We start from the raw sequence: 19,001 nt of genomic DNA on the forward strand, positions 1-19,001 counted from the left end.
ACAGTTTTAGTCATCGAGAGGTTGAAAATGAACTTTAACTGGACCAAAAATCATCTTGTATGAGCTAATTCATCTGCACCTTGCCTGTTCAACCCGCACGCGTCTCAACCCTCCTTGGCCAACGACTAAACTGTGTTGACCCCGACCCAATTCACACCTAATTCAACTCAATGCGCTCCTAAAACCGGTAATCCACATGGCACTTGGTCCAACCTAGGCCTAGAGCCTTTATGTTTTAAACTTTTAATTATAAGTGTTTTTTTTACATTTAAAGATCCTAAACTATTTTTAAAAATTAAAAAATAGACGATTTTAAAATTTTAAAATATTTTTATAAAATTATTTTTTAAAAAGAGTCTGTTTGAATTTATTTTTAGATTCTAACTTCTTTATTTGATATTTTTAAGTATCGTTTTTTCATAATTTGCGATATTAAATTTAAAAATATGCCTAGATTATGGAAATAATTGTACAAATATAACTGTAAGAATCAAAATTTCTAAATAAAAGTCAAAATTTTGTGAGGTAGAAATTGTTCTTTAACAAGTGTGGAGAGTCATATCCCGAGTATTACAAAATATCGAACTCAATAAAAATCTCTAATAAAAATGATGTTTATATCCGTAAAACATTCTTGAATTTTTTTTATCAAGTGACGACTCTTCGAACTAAAATGAACTTTAATTTAATTTCAATAAATTATCTATCGAAATTATCACTTGATCCATCGTCTCTTTGAGATTTGAGAAGAGATAAGTTAGAAATTCTAATGATCCAACTTAAAATTAATTATTTTTAAATATGAAATCAAATCATAGAACAAAAGATGTGGTACATGTTTGCTTTGGAACATCCCAACACACATGTACAATGCAGAAGCTATAAGTTATTTTGCAAGTTTATTGGAGAAATCTTATATATGAACACAATTACAGAAGGAGGATAGGAACTTACCCTCACTAGAATGAGCATTGAAGTGCATCCTCGAAGTATGGCAAATAATATGACAGTTGTTAATAAGAAAAGAAAGTCTATGGTCATGGAAATCTCATATGAATTGAGACGAAAAGTGTGCTTTCTGCAATACTTTCCAATATGCTAGCATTAAATGTGCAAAAGTAATTGAAGAATAGTAGAAAATCCTGAAAGCTGAAGAAGAAGAAAAAACATAAAAATGAAACGAAAGAATCAATGATCAAAGAGTATATTTGAGAATTTAAAGACAATCATCAAAGAAAAATGCAGAGAAAGAAATCAAGGAAGAATCAGAAAAGGAATGGAGCAATAATGTAGATGAAGAAAGCAAGGTAGTATCAGATAATGAAGAAAATATGAAATTGATGAAACATGGATGATGGAGAATATAAATCTAAAGTCAATAAAGAGGAAGAGGCAGAGGATTAAACAAACATATAGTAGATGAGAAAAATAAAGAGAATATTAAGGTTGTTGATCCTTAAATACGTAAAACTGAAGTAGAGAAAAGCAATGACAAAAGCTCTGAAATTCTGAAGAAGAATATTTTTTTATCATATTACTACAGGTTCATACAAAGGAAGATTAAATAATGAGAGTAAACATGCATCATTATCTGTTTTAATTCAATCTCCCTTCATGAAAAACGAGAGAGGAAGAGGACGTGGAAAAAGGCAATATGGTCCAAAAGGAGGATATGGAGACAACACGTGTTGGGATAGATAGATTGTATTTGTTCATTATAATTTGTGTTTGTAATGTGGTTTGATTGCTACAATTCAGAAACTTTTGAGTCGTTTATTTGTCATTTTATAATCAAAACTAAGGTTTATCTAGTTTTGATTATTGACACACTCACTTTTGGGGTTTATTAATGAAATGGTGTTAAACCGTTTTTTCAAAAAAAATATATAGACCAACTAACGGGCCGAATGGGCTACGAGTATAGGGTGAGCGCACACGAACAAGCGAGTTAGGGTGACCCACATAAAAAAATGAGGATAAAATGAGATCACGATCACGCACCCTTTTCTTCCTCAATCTCCTGCGCACAGTATTCGGTCGATGTAGGCACTCATTTTTTGCTTCATAATTTATATTCTTTTAGAAGAAATAATATAGTGCTTTAAACTATTTTTTTTAAATTATATACGTGCTCATTACACACAAAATTAAAAAAACATACAATTATTTTGAAAAACAATGTCGTATTAGTTGGATATCAACCTAAATAATTTAGACCATTTTTTTAATAAATAAAACCAAGTTTTAAAAATAAATAAGTTAAATAATAGATTAAAATGAATTAAATATATGTAATACTAATGTTATTGTTTATTCGTGTTAAAAAAAAGTTGTCGGGAGTTGGCAGGAATTCGACGAGACGGTCAGACCACCAGAAAGAACATGACAGGGACACAACACCACCCACGCAGGAGCGCCCAAGCACACAACAGGGACAGACCTAGACCAAGCGCATAAAAGGCCCAAGCGTAGGGGAAAAGGCTGGATTATATCCAACCAAGCCTCATTTAGCCGTGATCATTTGAACCATTGATTTTGGAAAAGATAAGACGGTTAAAATCTCGAGTTGACTATTAAAATTTTACGATTTTACGATTTCACTAAATGTTAACGAGTCTGATTTTAAATAAACTTATAAATATGTAAACTCTTACGATTTTATATTTACGATAATAAAATTTTACTAGTTTATAAATAATTTCGATTTTACAATTTTATATAATTTTACTTTTTAAAAAATAAATTTATATTTAAAAAATAAATTTAAAGTTATTATTTATTCAAATAAATTAACTAATATAATTAATTTTGTAACTATAATTAATTATAGTGTTATTTATTTATTATTATTTTTTAAATAATTTATATTTAAATATATAATTTTTAAAAATTGACTAATTATAAAATACTAAATTATATATATAAAAATATTAATAATAATATATAACTATTTTTTTTTAATTAAACTTTTACGATTTCAAGTAAATAATTGACTAACCATTTACATAAACTTTCAATTTTGACCGCAATAGAAGAGGGAGAAAATCGGTAGATTGCCTTCACTAGGATCACGAGTCAATCTTGAAGCAGCAAGGCCTTACTTGGATAGCCATGTGGGTTGTGGATCTATAATTATGATTTGGGCTTCCAAGTTTGGGAGCACTTTGGATAATTAAAGCAACCACTTCAGTGTTGGAAGCACACTAATTGCCAGGGGAAGCATTACCCTAGAGAGACAACGGTCGTTATATGAGAGAAGCACACAAATTGTTAAAATTAACATTCATCGATATTCATAAAAATTGAAGCTCCCTTCTGTCACCAATTTTCTTGGGAAAATTGGTGGTCTCGAATGGCTGGACCAAATCCAACAATTCCAAAGGAAAAATGACCAGTGAATGGCCAAATCACGATATGAACTATATACTTCGATCTCCCATATTTTTCAATCTTTCTCTCTTCTCTTTTTTATTTTTTATTATTATTGAGAACGTTTGTTGTTATATATTCATCTCACAACTCCAAATTCAAATCGGGTTTTATTATTCTGAAATTAAATATAAGATTTGTAAAAATAAAATGTTGATGTGTTAAGATTATCCTAGATAAAAATTATCTTCCCAATATATAAAAATAAAAAAAAATAAAAAAAAAATAAAAAAACTTACCTAAATAATGATAATGAAATATTTTTCAAGAAATAAAATGTAGTTCTAACTTGTTATATATATGAATTTCAATGTATCAAATAGTTATAATGCATTTAATGAAAAACAACATAGTTATTTTTTTATAATTGTTAGAAATAAATTATTTGTAAAGAGTATTTTGAAACTACCAATATTGGCATTAATCTTTACATTTTATGTTATTAATCAAAATAAATTCCCCAAATAATAAATAATGATATAATTGTCTATTTATTCTTTTACAATTAAGCAAATGTCAATAAACACATTCAACAAACACATGAATATTTAAGTTAAGATCCATTTTAATTTCACATTAGATCAAAAATTCGAAATTGATTGAAATGATGTACAAACCAATACTATCTCACATAACCAAAAAATGAAAACCATGTATCAAATTATCGATAAAAAAACATGTATGCAATTAGTAGAACTGAATCAATGAATCTAGATAAAGTAAAGAACACTAACAAACTTGAATTAGTAAAACACGGAATGAAAACAAAAAGCAAGAAAGAACGAGTTCCAAACCAAATTAACTACCCGTGAACCTAAACAAACTAGTTAGAAAGTTTTAAACAATAAGTTATATAAAAATATAATAAATAATTAAATATGCAAGAACCATTTATTCTTTAAGTAACTCTTATCCAATAATATTTAAAGGGTTATTTTTTCATTTATACTAACAACAAATGCTTAATGTAAAATAGAATGATAGTGACTATATCAAATAAATTTTATTTTTTTAATAAATACATATTTCAGGATTGGTATATTATATATGTGTGTGTCAATTTGTCAATATATAAGGTTCTAATATGATGTCCACCATTAAACTTATGATTTGTAGTCATATATGAATAATAAGTTTTATAATTTATTTAATTTTCAGAAATCAGGTCTAGATTTAATTGGCCTGGCCAATCCAATCCAATCCAAGCTCGTATAATAATAATAATAATAATAATAATAATAATAATAATAATAATAATAATTAATGACTTTACATAAAATAAAATAAAAAAACTAATTAGGTCCACTCCTCCCAGTCTGTGACCACTTTGTGACGTGGGTTGTTGCCTTCCTTGCCTGTGAATCATTAATGTGAGTAATATTTACAAATATTAATTATTTATTAAGCATATCATTAAATTAATTAATTAATAAATAATAAATATAATACCTCTTTATCCCAATCACATCTAATGGTGATGATACTCAATACAAGAGTTTGTACTGCTGTTCCCCCAAAAATCATTCCAGCCCATATACCCTATTTATTTAATTAAATTAATTTTATTAATTAATAAAATAAACATTTAAATAATAATATTACAATATACTTACCATGACGCCATAGTTGAAAACCCATCCTAGTAAATATCCAAAAGGAACTCCAATCATGTAGTAACATCCCAAATTTATATACGCAACATATGATTGCCACCCGGATCCAACCGCAACTCCTATTTCATTTTTAATTAATATATTATGTTATCAATTCATATATAAATATAATTAACACAATATAATCATTAATCTCACCCGAAAGAACCGGTTGAATGCTGTTGAGCAAAATCGTGAAGGCCAATAGTACTGAAAGTTTGTTTACCGCCTCAAGAACAGGCTTACTCGAGGAAAATATAATCGCTATTTTATCGTGATAAAGGATAATCAAAACCCAAAATACAAGTCCGATGACGGAAGAAGTCATAACCGACACTAGAGTTGCGAATTTAGCTCCTTTTCCATTCCCAGCACCCAACTCGTTTGCTACTCTTACTCTGTATATAATCATAAAAATCAATCCTAAATAGTGTATTATTAATTAATTATCTTGTTTTATTTGCAAGTTTTATTCTTGTCTTTCATAGACTAACTTGTTTTATATGAACCACATACAAACACGACTATTCATAATAACCACAAGATCTAATTAATTAATTAATTAATAAAAGTGTTTTTCTTTTTCTTCATTCTGTACAAATCTAATTAAATTAATATGCAAACTGACAATGAGTAAAACAAGACAAGACAGATCATTTGTTACAATTAATAAACTGACATCTTGAAAGTAAAGTACGTTGAATTATTTAAATGGGACAAAAATTCCACGTCAAAAGGAGTTTGTTTAAACATCAAAACCAGCTTATTTGCACACAGTTTATTCAATAAAATATTCGGTATATTTTATTTATTTATTCAATAAATATTCAGTATATTTTATTTTATCTATTTATTTATTCGGTAAGACAATCAAGATAGTGAATAAATAAAATCAAATATATATATTGCAGCTTTAGCAAATAAAATGAATAATTTAGAGCAAATAAAAATAATTTTTTTTTGACGATTCAACATATCAAACATATAAATTTGAACATACCCAGTTGCAGCGAAAAAGGCCAGAGGAATCATTAACTCCCAACCGTTTATATTCATGCTGCGTGTAATTAATTAATTAATTAATTAAAGTTCAAATATTTATTAGAAGAAATAATTAATAAAAATGAATTGAAAAAACACACTTACCAAATGGACAATGCATCTACAGCAATTTCTGCATTCATTAAATTACCAGTCATCAATATCAATACTCTGTAGTACCAATTCTCCAAGCTGTAAATTAAAATTAACAAAATTTACATTATTCATCAATAATAAACATAATATATAATTAGATTCCTAGCGGAAAAAGGCGGATGGGTTGGATTAGTCTTCGAAAGAGTCGCGGAAACGAGCTTTCAGAATAAACAAACAAAAAAAAATTACCATAGCATGATGCCGGAGGCAGCAGAAAGCTTGATAAAATCCCAAAGACCAGAAAAAGCTTCCATTGAGAAACCAGTCCAAGTTTCAGGACAACCACCAAGAACAGTGTAACCAAACATCCCAATAACCAAAACCCACCACGAGAAATTAAGAGTAACCGAAACCCCGACAAGACCTAACTTAAGCCCGTAAACAAACACCCAACTAACCAAAATGTGCACAATCAGCGCCGCCAGTGCCACCCAAGCAATCACCGCCATCTTGAGCTGACTCTGCATGAATCTCTGGAGTGGGAATTGAAACGCAAAGCTGAAGTGAACTGGAATCATCCATAGGCAAACGTAGCCGGAAAGCTCCGATACCTCATCGGTCTGACCCAAAAGCTTTAGAAATGGTGAAGCGAATAGGTAAAGTGGAAGAAGAAGGATGCTGCATCCAAATAGAACGATCCATGATCTTTGTAGATATATCCCAAGCATGTTATATTTCTTTGCACCAAATGCTTGACCACACATCGTTTCCAAAGCACTCGCCATTCCTAGCTGCACCCATCAAAGATTTAATTTTTACGGTAATAAGATATGCTAATAATTGAAATTAGACCGAAAATGGTATAAATAGATTGATTACCATGAGGCCAAAAGCGAAACCGACAATGACATTACTAGCGATGGAGATGGCGGCGAGCTCGCTATCGCCGAGATGGCCGGCGAAGGCTTGAGTGATGACGAACATGGAATAAGTGGCTAGACGACTAAAGATGGACGGACCTACTAAGTGCCATAGTTTCTTCGATTCATCCCAGAATCTTCTCCAAAATCCGGCCTCCTCGTACTTGCTCGAATCTAGTAGAGGGACTAGTTTCGGGTCCTTCTTCTCTGATGACCCGCCGCTCGCCATAGAGGGAGGATGAGATGAGATGAGATGAAGATTAAGGAGTGTAGAAAATAAAAGAGAAATGAAAGGAGAGCAGTGAGCACTATATTTATGGAGGAAAGGACAATATAGAAAAATGATTGATGATGACACATTATTTAGGGCTTGTTTGTTTTAGTTTCGAAATATAGAGATTTTTGTTTTAAGAAAATTTATTTATTTTGCTTATTGCAAAAAATAGATGATTTAAATAGTATTTAACATATTAACATGTAAGGGGAAAAAATGTGTTTAGAAACAAATCTGTCTTTAGTTATATTTGAGTTTTATTTATACAAGCATTTAGCCCGCACGAGTAATAATATAAAAAAATCGTGAAAAAAAAATTACGGATAACATTTTTTAATTTTATTTTTAACCGTTTTAAGTTTATGGGTGGGTCAATCCACAATCCGACCCAAGTATCCATTTACTCAACATCATTATATATTAGTTAGTTAAAAAATTGAATTTATATTAATGTTAAAACGTCTCGCGTTCATCAAATTTGGTGTTGAATTTAAAATATAAAGTCTTAGTAGCCTAGTTGGAAAAAGGTTGTACTTATTTTTGTTAGGTTGCAAGTTCGAAACATACCTCTAACATTTTTTATTTTATTTTTAACCGTTTTAAATTTTAAAACGGGTCAACCCACAATCCGACCTAAGTATCCAAATTAACCACAACTCTCGACCCGGCAATCCGGACACTTTAAAAATTAACCATCATTATATATATATAGATTAGTTAATCAAAAAGTTGAACTTATATATTAATATTAAAACGTCCCGCGTTTATCAAATTTGGTGTTGAATTTAAAATATAAAGTCTTAGTAGCCTAGTTGGTTAAAGAGTTGTACTTGTTTTGTTATGTTGCAAGTTTGAAACATACCTCTAACATTTTTAATTTTATTTTTAACCGTTTTAAATTTAAAGGCGGGTCAACCCACAATCCGACCCAGGTATCCAAATTAACCACAGCTCTCGATCCGACAATCCGGACACTTTAAAAATTAAGCATCATTATATATATATAGATTAGTTAGTTAAAAATTTGAACTTATATTGATATTAAAACGTCCCGCGTTTATCAAATTTGGTATTGAATTTAAAATATAAAGTCTTAGTAGCCTAGTTGGTTAAAGAATTGTACTTATTTTGTTAGGTTGCAAATTCAAAACATACCTCTAACATTTTTAATTTTATTTTTAACCGTTTTAAATTTTAAAACGGGTCAACCCACAATCCGACCCAAGTATCCAAATTAACCACAGCTCTCGACCCGGTAATCCGGACACTTTAAAAATTAAGCATCATTATATGTATATAGATTAGTTAGTCAAAAAGTTGAACTTATATTAATATTAAAACGTCTCGCGTTTATCAAATTTTGTGTTGAATTTAAAATATAAAGTCTTTGTAGCCTAGTTAGTTAAAGAGTTGTACTTGTTTTGTTACGTTGCAAGTTCGAAACATATCTCTAGCATTTTTAATTTTATTTTTAACTGTTTTAAATTTAAAGGCGGGTCAACCCACAATCCGACCCAAGTATCCAAATTAACCACAACTCTCGACCCGGCAATTCGGACACTTTAAAAATTAAATATCATTATATATATAGATAAGGAATTAATACTCGATGGAGTTACACATATAAAAATTAATTAATAATACAAAATTAATACATAAGGGATAAATGAATAAAGATGAAAGGATTCTACTATATTTTGTGGAGGAAAGGACATTGTAAAGTAAAATACTAAAATGATTGATCATGACACATTATTAGGGCTTGTTTGGTTTGGTTTCGAAATATAGAGATTTTTGTGTTAATTCTTTTGCTTATTGCAAAAAATAAAGAGATGATTAAAATAGTATTAGAGTATGGATATGTTTAGTTATATTTGATATATTTTATAATGAATTAATTCAAAGTTAATGAGTTCGAATTATACATAAAAAAAATTAATTAGTAAATAATACAAAATAAAATCAATACAAATAATTAATGATATAGATATTAAATTGTAATAATAATTTCTGAAATTAAAATTTCCCAAAAGTGAATTCATTTGTGTTCTTAGATTGCGAGGGTTAAAGAGGTGTAAGCCAAATGAATTAATGAAAAAAATATCAAAAAAAATTCAACTAAATATTCTGAGCGGCAATTGATATTATCATTAGTCGATGGTTTATAAACAATGCCAGAAAATGTTCTATCAAATGATAATTAACTATATATCTATATATAACCAAACTAGTAAAAATTCGTAAAAATTATGTGATAATACATGTAGGAGAGTCTCCATATTAAAAATCAAATAAATAACTCGTTATTGAAAATATGAAAAACAACTTCAAATCTAATAATTTTTGTCTCATTTGTTATTAAAAAAGGGACATAAACAAATTCAAGAAAACGTCATCAACACAATCATAGGATATGAGTAGCAAACGACTCACCGAAGTTTGAGAGTATTATTCGGATCACAAAATTTCGAAATAAAAAATTTGATCCGATTATATAAGACGTCGAATCAAACAAACTAAAATATCAACTTAAATCTGAACGATAATAAATAAACAATATCATATTAGAAAAGTCAATGTTTTCAACTTTTCTAGATTATTCTCGTGTAAACATAAAAAATTATGTTGTTTTTTTAACATATTTTCTGAAAAAATGAATATATATACCATAGCATATGTATGTATGTTTTTTTATAAAATATTATTTGTTATTATTAAAATTAAAATGAATATATTTTGTAAAAAGATTAAATATAATATATATAATTTTGACTATGTAACATTATTAGAAAAAAGAATAATTATTAACAATCAAAATAAAATTTAAATTGACATTATAAAATTCGATAAAAACAAAATCAACCAAACTAAAATCAACAATATTAATTTATGTATTTCATGTAGCACTAGAGATAAAAGATGACAATTACAATTTAGGCCGAAAATTCTGTATTTGTAACACTAAAGATAAAAGATTGACAACAATTTAGGCCGAATAATCTAACAAACAAATATTAGAGACCAAATATGACAACATCTGAGATAGACCCAACAATTGCTAAAAACTGAAACTGTCAGCTTATGAGAAAGACACAACAAAAGAAAGAGACGAAACACGATTACAACTTTGACCAAAAATAATAATCGTATTCAAACACAGCATAAGTTGATTATAAATTATAGATAAATTTTTTAATGAATTTTAGAAATTTAATAGAACATTTCACAATATTGATTTCTATTTCTTTAAAATAATATTTTGTCTTAATAATTACAAATACGCTTTAGAATTAAAAAAAAAAATATACGTAAAATATAAAAAAAATAAGTTTTTATTTTAATTCATTTGTGAGAATGTAGTTAGGTAGCATTTGGTACGTGGTACAAATTATATAAAGTATAAAGTATAAATATTAATTTAAAATGTTAACTATTATTATTATTATTTTATATTTATTTATATTATAAATAATATTGTTTATTATTATAAATTATTGTACTATTATTTAATAATTAATGTAAATTTAATTAACATATAAAAAATTAATTATAATATAAAAAATAAATTATGTTTATTTAATTTAAATGTTATTAATAATTATAATAAAATAAAAATATTATTTATAATATAAATAAATATAGAAAATAATAATAAATAAAATTATCGTTATAAAAATAAATAAATATTTTTTAATTAAAATATTGAATTATTTAAAAAATATCAATATTAAAAATGATTATATATAATAATAATAATATTATTATTATTATTAAAATTAAATAAAATATATTTAATATATTATATAATAATATGGTATTAATAAAGGTATAATGAGAAATTAAAAATTAAATGTTATAAAAATAATGTTGTACATATGGACTAATTAATATTTTATATTAAATATGAAGTAAAAATTATATAAAATTATAAATTTATATCAATATTAAAAATGTAAAAAAAAATACTTTATTAAAACACTAATATAGGCCTGGTTCGGATTGGGGTTATTTAAAAAATCTAGAGGGAGAAAAAAAATAATGATGGGTGATGATTTTGAGAAAGTGATGATTATTTTTGATAAAAAGACTTAAAGGGTATTGGTATATATAAATAAAATAATAAATAATAATTTAAAATAGAGGGTATTTTGGTATTTTGGTTAATGAAATAAGTGATGTGATTGTTGAGAAGTGATTGATTAAAAAATTGATTTGAGTTTGGTTTTTAAAAAATCTCAAAGAGAACAAGCCCATAGATTATATAATAATAGCATGGTCCTTTTTTACCGCCAACCGACATATCATTAAAGTACTAGAAATAAATCATTACATGGACCCTTATGTTCAGAGCTGTAACGGACCTTTTTGTTTTCGTCCAGTTTATTCAATAATTTGTCGCTCTAAAGCATTTTTTGGATTTGGATTTTTTTAAAAATTTAGATAGAGGAAAATTAAATATCAATAATTATTTCAAGGAAACATGATTATTTTAATAAAAATATTTTAGTGTTTTGGTTATTTAATGGAGTGATTTGATAAATGAGAGTGATGTAATAAATAATTATTTTGAATTATTTAAATAAATTAAACATTAAGACTTATTTTTTATTTTTTATTTTAAATTATATAAATTTTAAAAAAAATAAGGTAAGTTTGATTTCCAGTTTATTTTAATAAATTTGATTTAATTTATACGTTCAACTTATTTGTTTTTTATATTTAATAATTAATATATATATATAATTTAATTAAAAAAATAATTAAATATGTATTTTAGTAAAAAAAAATTATTAATTTTTCGTGAATAAATAAGTAAATAAATAAAATTATTCTTTACATTTTTTTATATTATTTATATACTCTCTTTATAGTATATTTTTATTATTATAATAATTTTATATTAATATATAAAAAAAATGAAATATATTAGAGAAAATGAATAAAAAATTAAAAAAAAGAATGAAATAGACGAGAAAAAATTAATAAAAAATATATATTAAAAATTTAAAAGTTGATAAGAGAGAAAAATGAGAAGATTATGGGCTTGTTCTATTTGGGTTTTTTTAAAACCCTACCCAAATCAATTTTCTAATCGATCACTTCTCAACAATTACATCACTCATTTCATTAACCAAAATACCAAAATACCCTCTATTTTAAATTATTATTTATAATTTTATTTATATATATCAATACCTTATAAGTCTTTTTACCAAAAATAATCATCACTTCTTCAAAATCATCACCAATTATTATTTTTTTCTCCATCTAGATTTTTTAAAAAACCTCAATCCGAAAAAGGCCTATAAGTTTAAAAGATAGAGAGGAAAAGTAGAGAAAAAAATGATTTAAATGCAAATTTTGTTTGATTATAAATATTTTATTACAAAATTACTGTAGAATCAAACACGCCCTACATGTTGAAAAGATTGAATTATGAGAGATTTATATATATAATTTATATATGAATTTGATTTTTTTTTATTATACAATGTTCTTATTTCATTTAAATATAAAAAAGTTTATACTGTAGTAATGATTTAGATATGATAAAACTAGACAAAAATAGATAAAGAATAATTATATTAATTTTCTAACTTTATTTTGATAATTTTATAAAAGAAAAAAAAATAGACAGATATTTCGATGAATAAATGAATAATCGAACTTATATTTGGATGTTAGTATAATTAAATTATATTTTATTGAAAAAAATATATCAAAAATATGCCAATTAGTCCTAACTTGATATTGTGAGAGATATTTTAATTATTTTATATTAATTTTTATAAAAAGAAATTGAGAAAAAATAGTGTAACCATCAAATGAGTAATTCAAATAATTAAGAAGCTTATCCCTTTATAGCTGGATTGGACCATCCTCAATCAATGCATCCATGAATGACCACACAAGCTAAAATCGTATGAAAATAATTTTCATTATTATCTTTTTTTTGAAACGGCAAGACACGTGAATTAATCAAAATCCTGACTTTTGTTTAAGAAATATAATATTATATTGAAAAGTTTGTTTAATTTTAAAATGATATTTTAAGATAACACATCATCTCACCAAAATGAAAGTTAAAAAAGTAAATGACTTTTTATTTTCAAAAGAAGAATAATCATTACATGTGTTGACTGATGAAGCGGTCGGTTTTGCCTAAATAACCAAAATGAAAGTTAAAGAAAAAACAATGCCATGTTGATGACTTGACAATCTTTTGTCTAAGACATAAATTTGGTATAATCTTCTTTGAAATTATACATAAATTTATAAAATATAATTTTACAAATAAACAAAATTATTGAAGGAATAAGATTGATCTGACACTTTTTTTTTAATTGAAAACCATCTCATTTTTTTAGAAATAAAAAGGAACTCTAACTTGTAATTTTTAATATATCAAGGTTATAATGTATTTAAAGGAAAAATAAATAATTATTTTTTTGTAGAATTATTAAAATAAATTATCTGTACGTAGACTATTTTGAAACTATAAATATTGATATTAATCTTTACATTTTATGTTATTAATTAATGACATAATTAATTAATTATTTTTTCTTTTTCAATTAAGTACATATCACTAAATACACTCAATACAATTCAATGCACACATAAGAAAGAATGTCTTTTATATTTTATTTATTTTAATATCAAAATAATTAATTGCTAATAAATTTGTTTTTATGTCAAATTTAAGATATATATGCATAATTTAAACTTATGCATTTTAACATCATAGTCTTAATAGACATTCATGAGAAATAGAAGTCATTCTCTTTTTAATTGGACATATCCACTATTTTTTATTTTGTTTGATGTATGACATATTTATAATTTTGTATTCTCGTTTTAATTCATAATATTCATCATCTCACACAACCCAAAATAATTTTAACTTCACTAATTGATTAATTATCAAATGTATTTCTAGTCTTTCTATTTAGGAAATAAATAATTTATAAATATGAACTTGTACTTACTTACATGCTTATCATCATTTTGTTGAAGATAAAAAAAGTTAATTTCAAATTTTCTGTGAATAGAAATAATAAAATGATTAATAATTGAAATGATGGTGATTAATTTAAAGCAACTTTAATAAAATAGAAAAGGCAATATCAAATGATTATAAAATGTAATTATTATGGATTAGAATCAGAGATATTGGCTTGTAGCTGCCTCATTAGACAACTGTTCTAGCCTTAATACGTGTGCAATTGCGCATGCAATTTTATCTTTATCCGTTTGTACCTTTTCACATTTCTATCATATTCTGTAGTTACAAATTCACACTTTGCTTGCTTTTCTTTGGCCAAAAATAACCTCATTTTCTTGCTTATTGCAATTTGTTTATCCTACCAAATATTTAGTTTGGTTGTGAATAAATTATTTTAATATTTGTAATAATACTTTATCAAACAAGGCTTGATTTTTTTTAATGAGAAATTATTGTAGACTCACATCAATTACCTCACCCTAATTTATGAAGTTTTTGTTGAGAATTGGATCTAACACATGCATTTATTCTCTTGATTAAAACTTTCTCTACAATCTTCAATTCATTATGTCTTATTTCTTATAATATACAAATATAAAATCATATAATTCAAATCACATCGATATAAAAAAATAATATTTTATAACAACAACTTCAAGAACAATCTTATTGAATATGTTCTCAATAAAAAAACAAGAATAAGAGTATGAGAAACGCTGACACATATTCCATATATTTTTTTTGTTGGAAAACTTTGAGAGTAAAAATATTCAATATCGTTCTTTGAATGTAGTGTTATTCATTGTGAAATTATAACGGAGGTTATGTGCATGAAAATAATTGTATTATGGTTAGTCGTATATGTCACGAAAATGTTGAATCGACAACTCACTTCCTTTTGCATTGTCAATTAGTGACTATATTTTGAGTCTTTTTTGGAGTATTACTGAGATTCATAGGGTGATGCCCGAATCTTTAGGATGTTGCTAGAAAGTTTGGATTGATGCGGCTGATATGATATGATAGGTCAACATATTTGTGTTATCATCCAAATTATTTTTAGTGGACTATCTAGTTTAAGACAAATTGTCGAACTTTCAATAATTGTAGTCGTCTGATTCATATCATTCATAATATTATTATTACGTTTTTTGAGATTCGTTTAGGAAAAACAATAGAGTCTATCGGGGAATTAATCGTTCTTCTCGGAAATTTACAAGCTCAAAAACTGATTAAGTATTTTTTCATTTTTAATATATCTAAATACTTTTCAAAATAATATATATATATATATATATATATATATATATATAATAAAATAGTTAAAAGTTCGAATAAATTATCAATATAAAAAATATCCCAGCCGGCCCAGCCCACAAATATAACCAATCTGGACTCTGCCTTAGCTATCAAACTGAAGAAAGCCAACAATTGCAATGTAACAAATAGTCATTTTCAATTGCAAAAGAATTGATAAAGAAACCCATCTCTCTACATTTATTGGGTACCTCAAAACCCATTTATAAGCTGACAATTCTTTAACATCATTCTCTGATTAAATCATTTTCAAATTTAGAAGATATAATAATACATATAATCATCGAATTTGAGTTCTTGTATGACCAATTATAATTTTAGACATTTATTTCAAATTGTATAATTTTGTATATCTCAAATGGCAATAAGTTATTAAGTAAATAAATAAAATATTTATGTTATTAATTTAATTATCAAATTTCAAACAAAACGGGAGGTTTAACTACAAATTTGTTAAAATTCGATAGTTAAAAACTCTAAATTCATTGAAATTTGTTAGTTAAATTAGTGACATTAATTTTTTTTATTTATAAATACCATAGATAATAAATTATCTAGTTTTTAATTTTTTGAAAAAGATCCATTTATATTAAAAATGAAAAAAAAAATTGTTTAATAACGACGAAAAAGTATAATATGAAAATAACAAATAAAAAATAAGAAAAAACAGTATTAATAATAAGTTGTCGAGCTTGTAAGTTATCGAGAAAAGCGATTAACTTCCCGACAGACTCTACTGACTTTCCTAAACGAATCTTAGAAAACATCATAATAATAGTATTATAAATAATACGCATTAGACGACTACGATCATTTAAAGTTTAACGATTTCTCTTCAACTAGATAGTTCACAAATGAATAATTGGGACGATAATCCAAATATGTATGACTGTCATATCAGTCGCATCAATCCAAACTTCTCATCAACTATTTAAAGACTCGAACATCACCTAAATAATCTCAGTAATACTCCATAAATGACTCCAAATACTAGTCACCACTCAACAATGCAAAAGTAAGTGAATTGTCGATTTAACTTTTTCTTGACACATACGACTACCATAATACAATATTTTTCATGCACATATCATCTGTTATAATTCCACAATGAATAACGCTCCATCTAAAGAACGAGATCTTGGATGAAATCTTTGACTTCCAAAGTTTTTCCCAATAAAAATGATATGGAATTATCTTAGCGAATAACTTGTAGCAATATCCCACATGAAAATTATCGATATCTTGTCAACGCATAATGTTTTGTTCAGACAGTGATACTAGTTTGTGTCATACCAAAAGTAAAACTCTATTATGGGATGAAGTCTCCATAATATTTAATCTTTTTCTATAACTAATTCGGTTAGCAAAACCACTAGACCAAGGATCAAACATTTTCTTAACTGTGACATTTTTACATATAACAATGAAAGCAAGTTTATGATACGTCATAGCTAGACTTTTGACCCTACACCAAATTTCGTCCCAAAATCTAATCGAAGAACCATCCCTCACACTGAATCTAGACTGCTCATGAAAATATTTTCAAATATAATAAATTTCCTTCCAAATGCTACACCCCGCTGGATAATTAGACATTTTGGTTAACCAACTAGACCAATCATCAAAGACTATTCAGCTCCATTGTAAATCTACTATACTATTTTGATAGAAGAAATTTATTAAAAGAAATAAGATCTCAAATATCTAGACCTCATTGATCTTTAAAACATTTAATTTTATTCTAACTAACTATATGACAAAATAATGAGTTAGAAAATTCCCATAAAAATTTACACATTATTCTCTCCATTTTCACTGTCACACTCTTGGGAGAATGAATAACGACATCATATATGTGTGTATAGATGATAGCACACTCTTAATGATGATTAACCGACCCCTTTCGAGATTATTTTACTTTTCCATCTAGACAATTTACATTCATTTTTAGTGATAATCGAATTCCAAGAGACCTTGGATCGTAATTTAGCATCTAATGACATACAAGATATGTTGACGAAAGATCACAAATTCTGAACCCCATCATATTTGTCAACCTTATCCTTCTTCTATTCGAAACAAAATTTGAAAAAAAAGATGTATGACTTATTAAGATTAACTCGAACACCGGAACATTCACCGAATAACCATAAAATATTCCGAAGGTGTTTAAAATTCATATAAGTAGCCTGAACAATGTAGTGCATGTCATCAACGAAAAACAAATGTGATATGCCAAAAAATATTTTCTTGACTCACAACTCACTCACGAATGAGTCTCGAGTTTTTTTCGAAAGTTATCATTTTTTAGAGAGTTTTCATAATAATGACGAACAAAAAGAAGAGAGTGGATCACCCAGTCTGATCCTTTTAGAGCTCTTGAAAAATCTTTGAGAACTTCTATTAACAATGACAGAAAACTCAACCTTCGTGAGGCAAAATCTAATCCAACAAATTCATTTTGCACTCATTCTCATTTTGTCCATTACATCAAATAAAAACTCTCAATTGACACGATCATAATCTTTTTCAATGTCTAACTTGACAAAATCACATTTTCCATCTCTTGAATTAGCTTAGTCAATACAGTTATTGGCTATTAATACGGTAACATAGATTTTTTAATCAGATATGACCGTCTCTAACACCATACGCAACTTGTTGGTCAAATATTTTGCGACAATCTTATAGAATGACGAAACGAAACTGATATGTCTAAAATTCTTTATATCAACAGTTCTTAGAGCTTTACGAATGAAACATATCAAAGTAGAGTTTCAACTCTTATCAAATGATGAAAATCGATAAAAATGATCAATTGTTTCCATAATTTCAGTTCTAAGGAAAAATCACGCATTTAAAAAAATAAATAAACTCATCACATCTTGGCACTTTATCATTTCCACACCCTTTAATGACCTCCTCCAACGTATAATGAGCCTCTATCTAACGTATCTTTTGTAATAAGTTAAGTGAGTTTAAAACCGTTAAAATAATACCCCAATTTGAAGATTCAACTCATTATAATAAATTTTAAAAAAAAAGTTAAAACAACATCCAAATCATCTCATTTCATAGCACTACAATATTAAGTTTTTCCTAAATTAATAATAATGTACTAGTGAAAATTGAATAAATTTGAATATTAATTGTCTCAAATTAAGTTGAGATTATAAAGGTTGTGGTGGATTTTAAAAAACAATTAAATATGAAACAAAATAAAAATAAAATCCGGCGAAATCCCACTGAGATTGCGTTCGATCACG

General features: G+C 26.3%; 1 protein-coding gene across 1 annotated transcript; it reads right to left on the bottom strand.

The window, feature by feature from the left end:
* Positions 1–4,552: 4,552 nt before the first annotated feature.
* LOC124914452 (protein DETOXIFICATION 27-like) lies at positions 4,553–7,420 on the bottom strand. Its single transcript, XM_047455005.1, has 8 exons — positions 7,098–7,420; positions 6,468–7,009; positions 6,228–6,314; positions 6,082–6,138; positions 5,241–5,479; positions 5,043–5,161; positions 4,879–4,968; positions 4,553–4,784 (listed from the first exon to the last, which is right to left on the bottom strand). The coding sequence occupies exons 1-8, from the start codon at positions 7,365–7,367 to the stop codon at positions 4,722–4,724; spliced, it is 1,467 nt and encodes a 488-aa protein (XP_047310961.1). The 5' UTR covers positions 7,368–7,420; the 3' UTR covers positions 4,553–4,721.
* Positions 7,421–19,001: the final 11,581 nt, after the last annotated feature.

Source organism: Impatiens glandulifera, chromosome 9 (genome assembly GCF_907164915.1).
Source record: "Impatiens glandulifera chromosome 9, dImpGla2.1, whole genome shotgun sequence".
In the NCBI taxonomy this organism is placed as follows: Eukaryota; Viridiplantae; Streptophyta; class Magnoliopsida; order Ericales; family Balsaminaceae; genus Impatiens; species Impatiens glandulifera.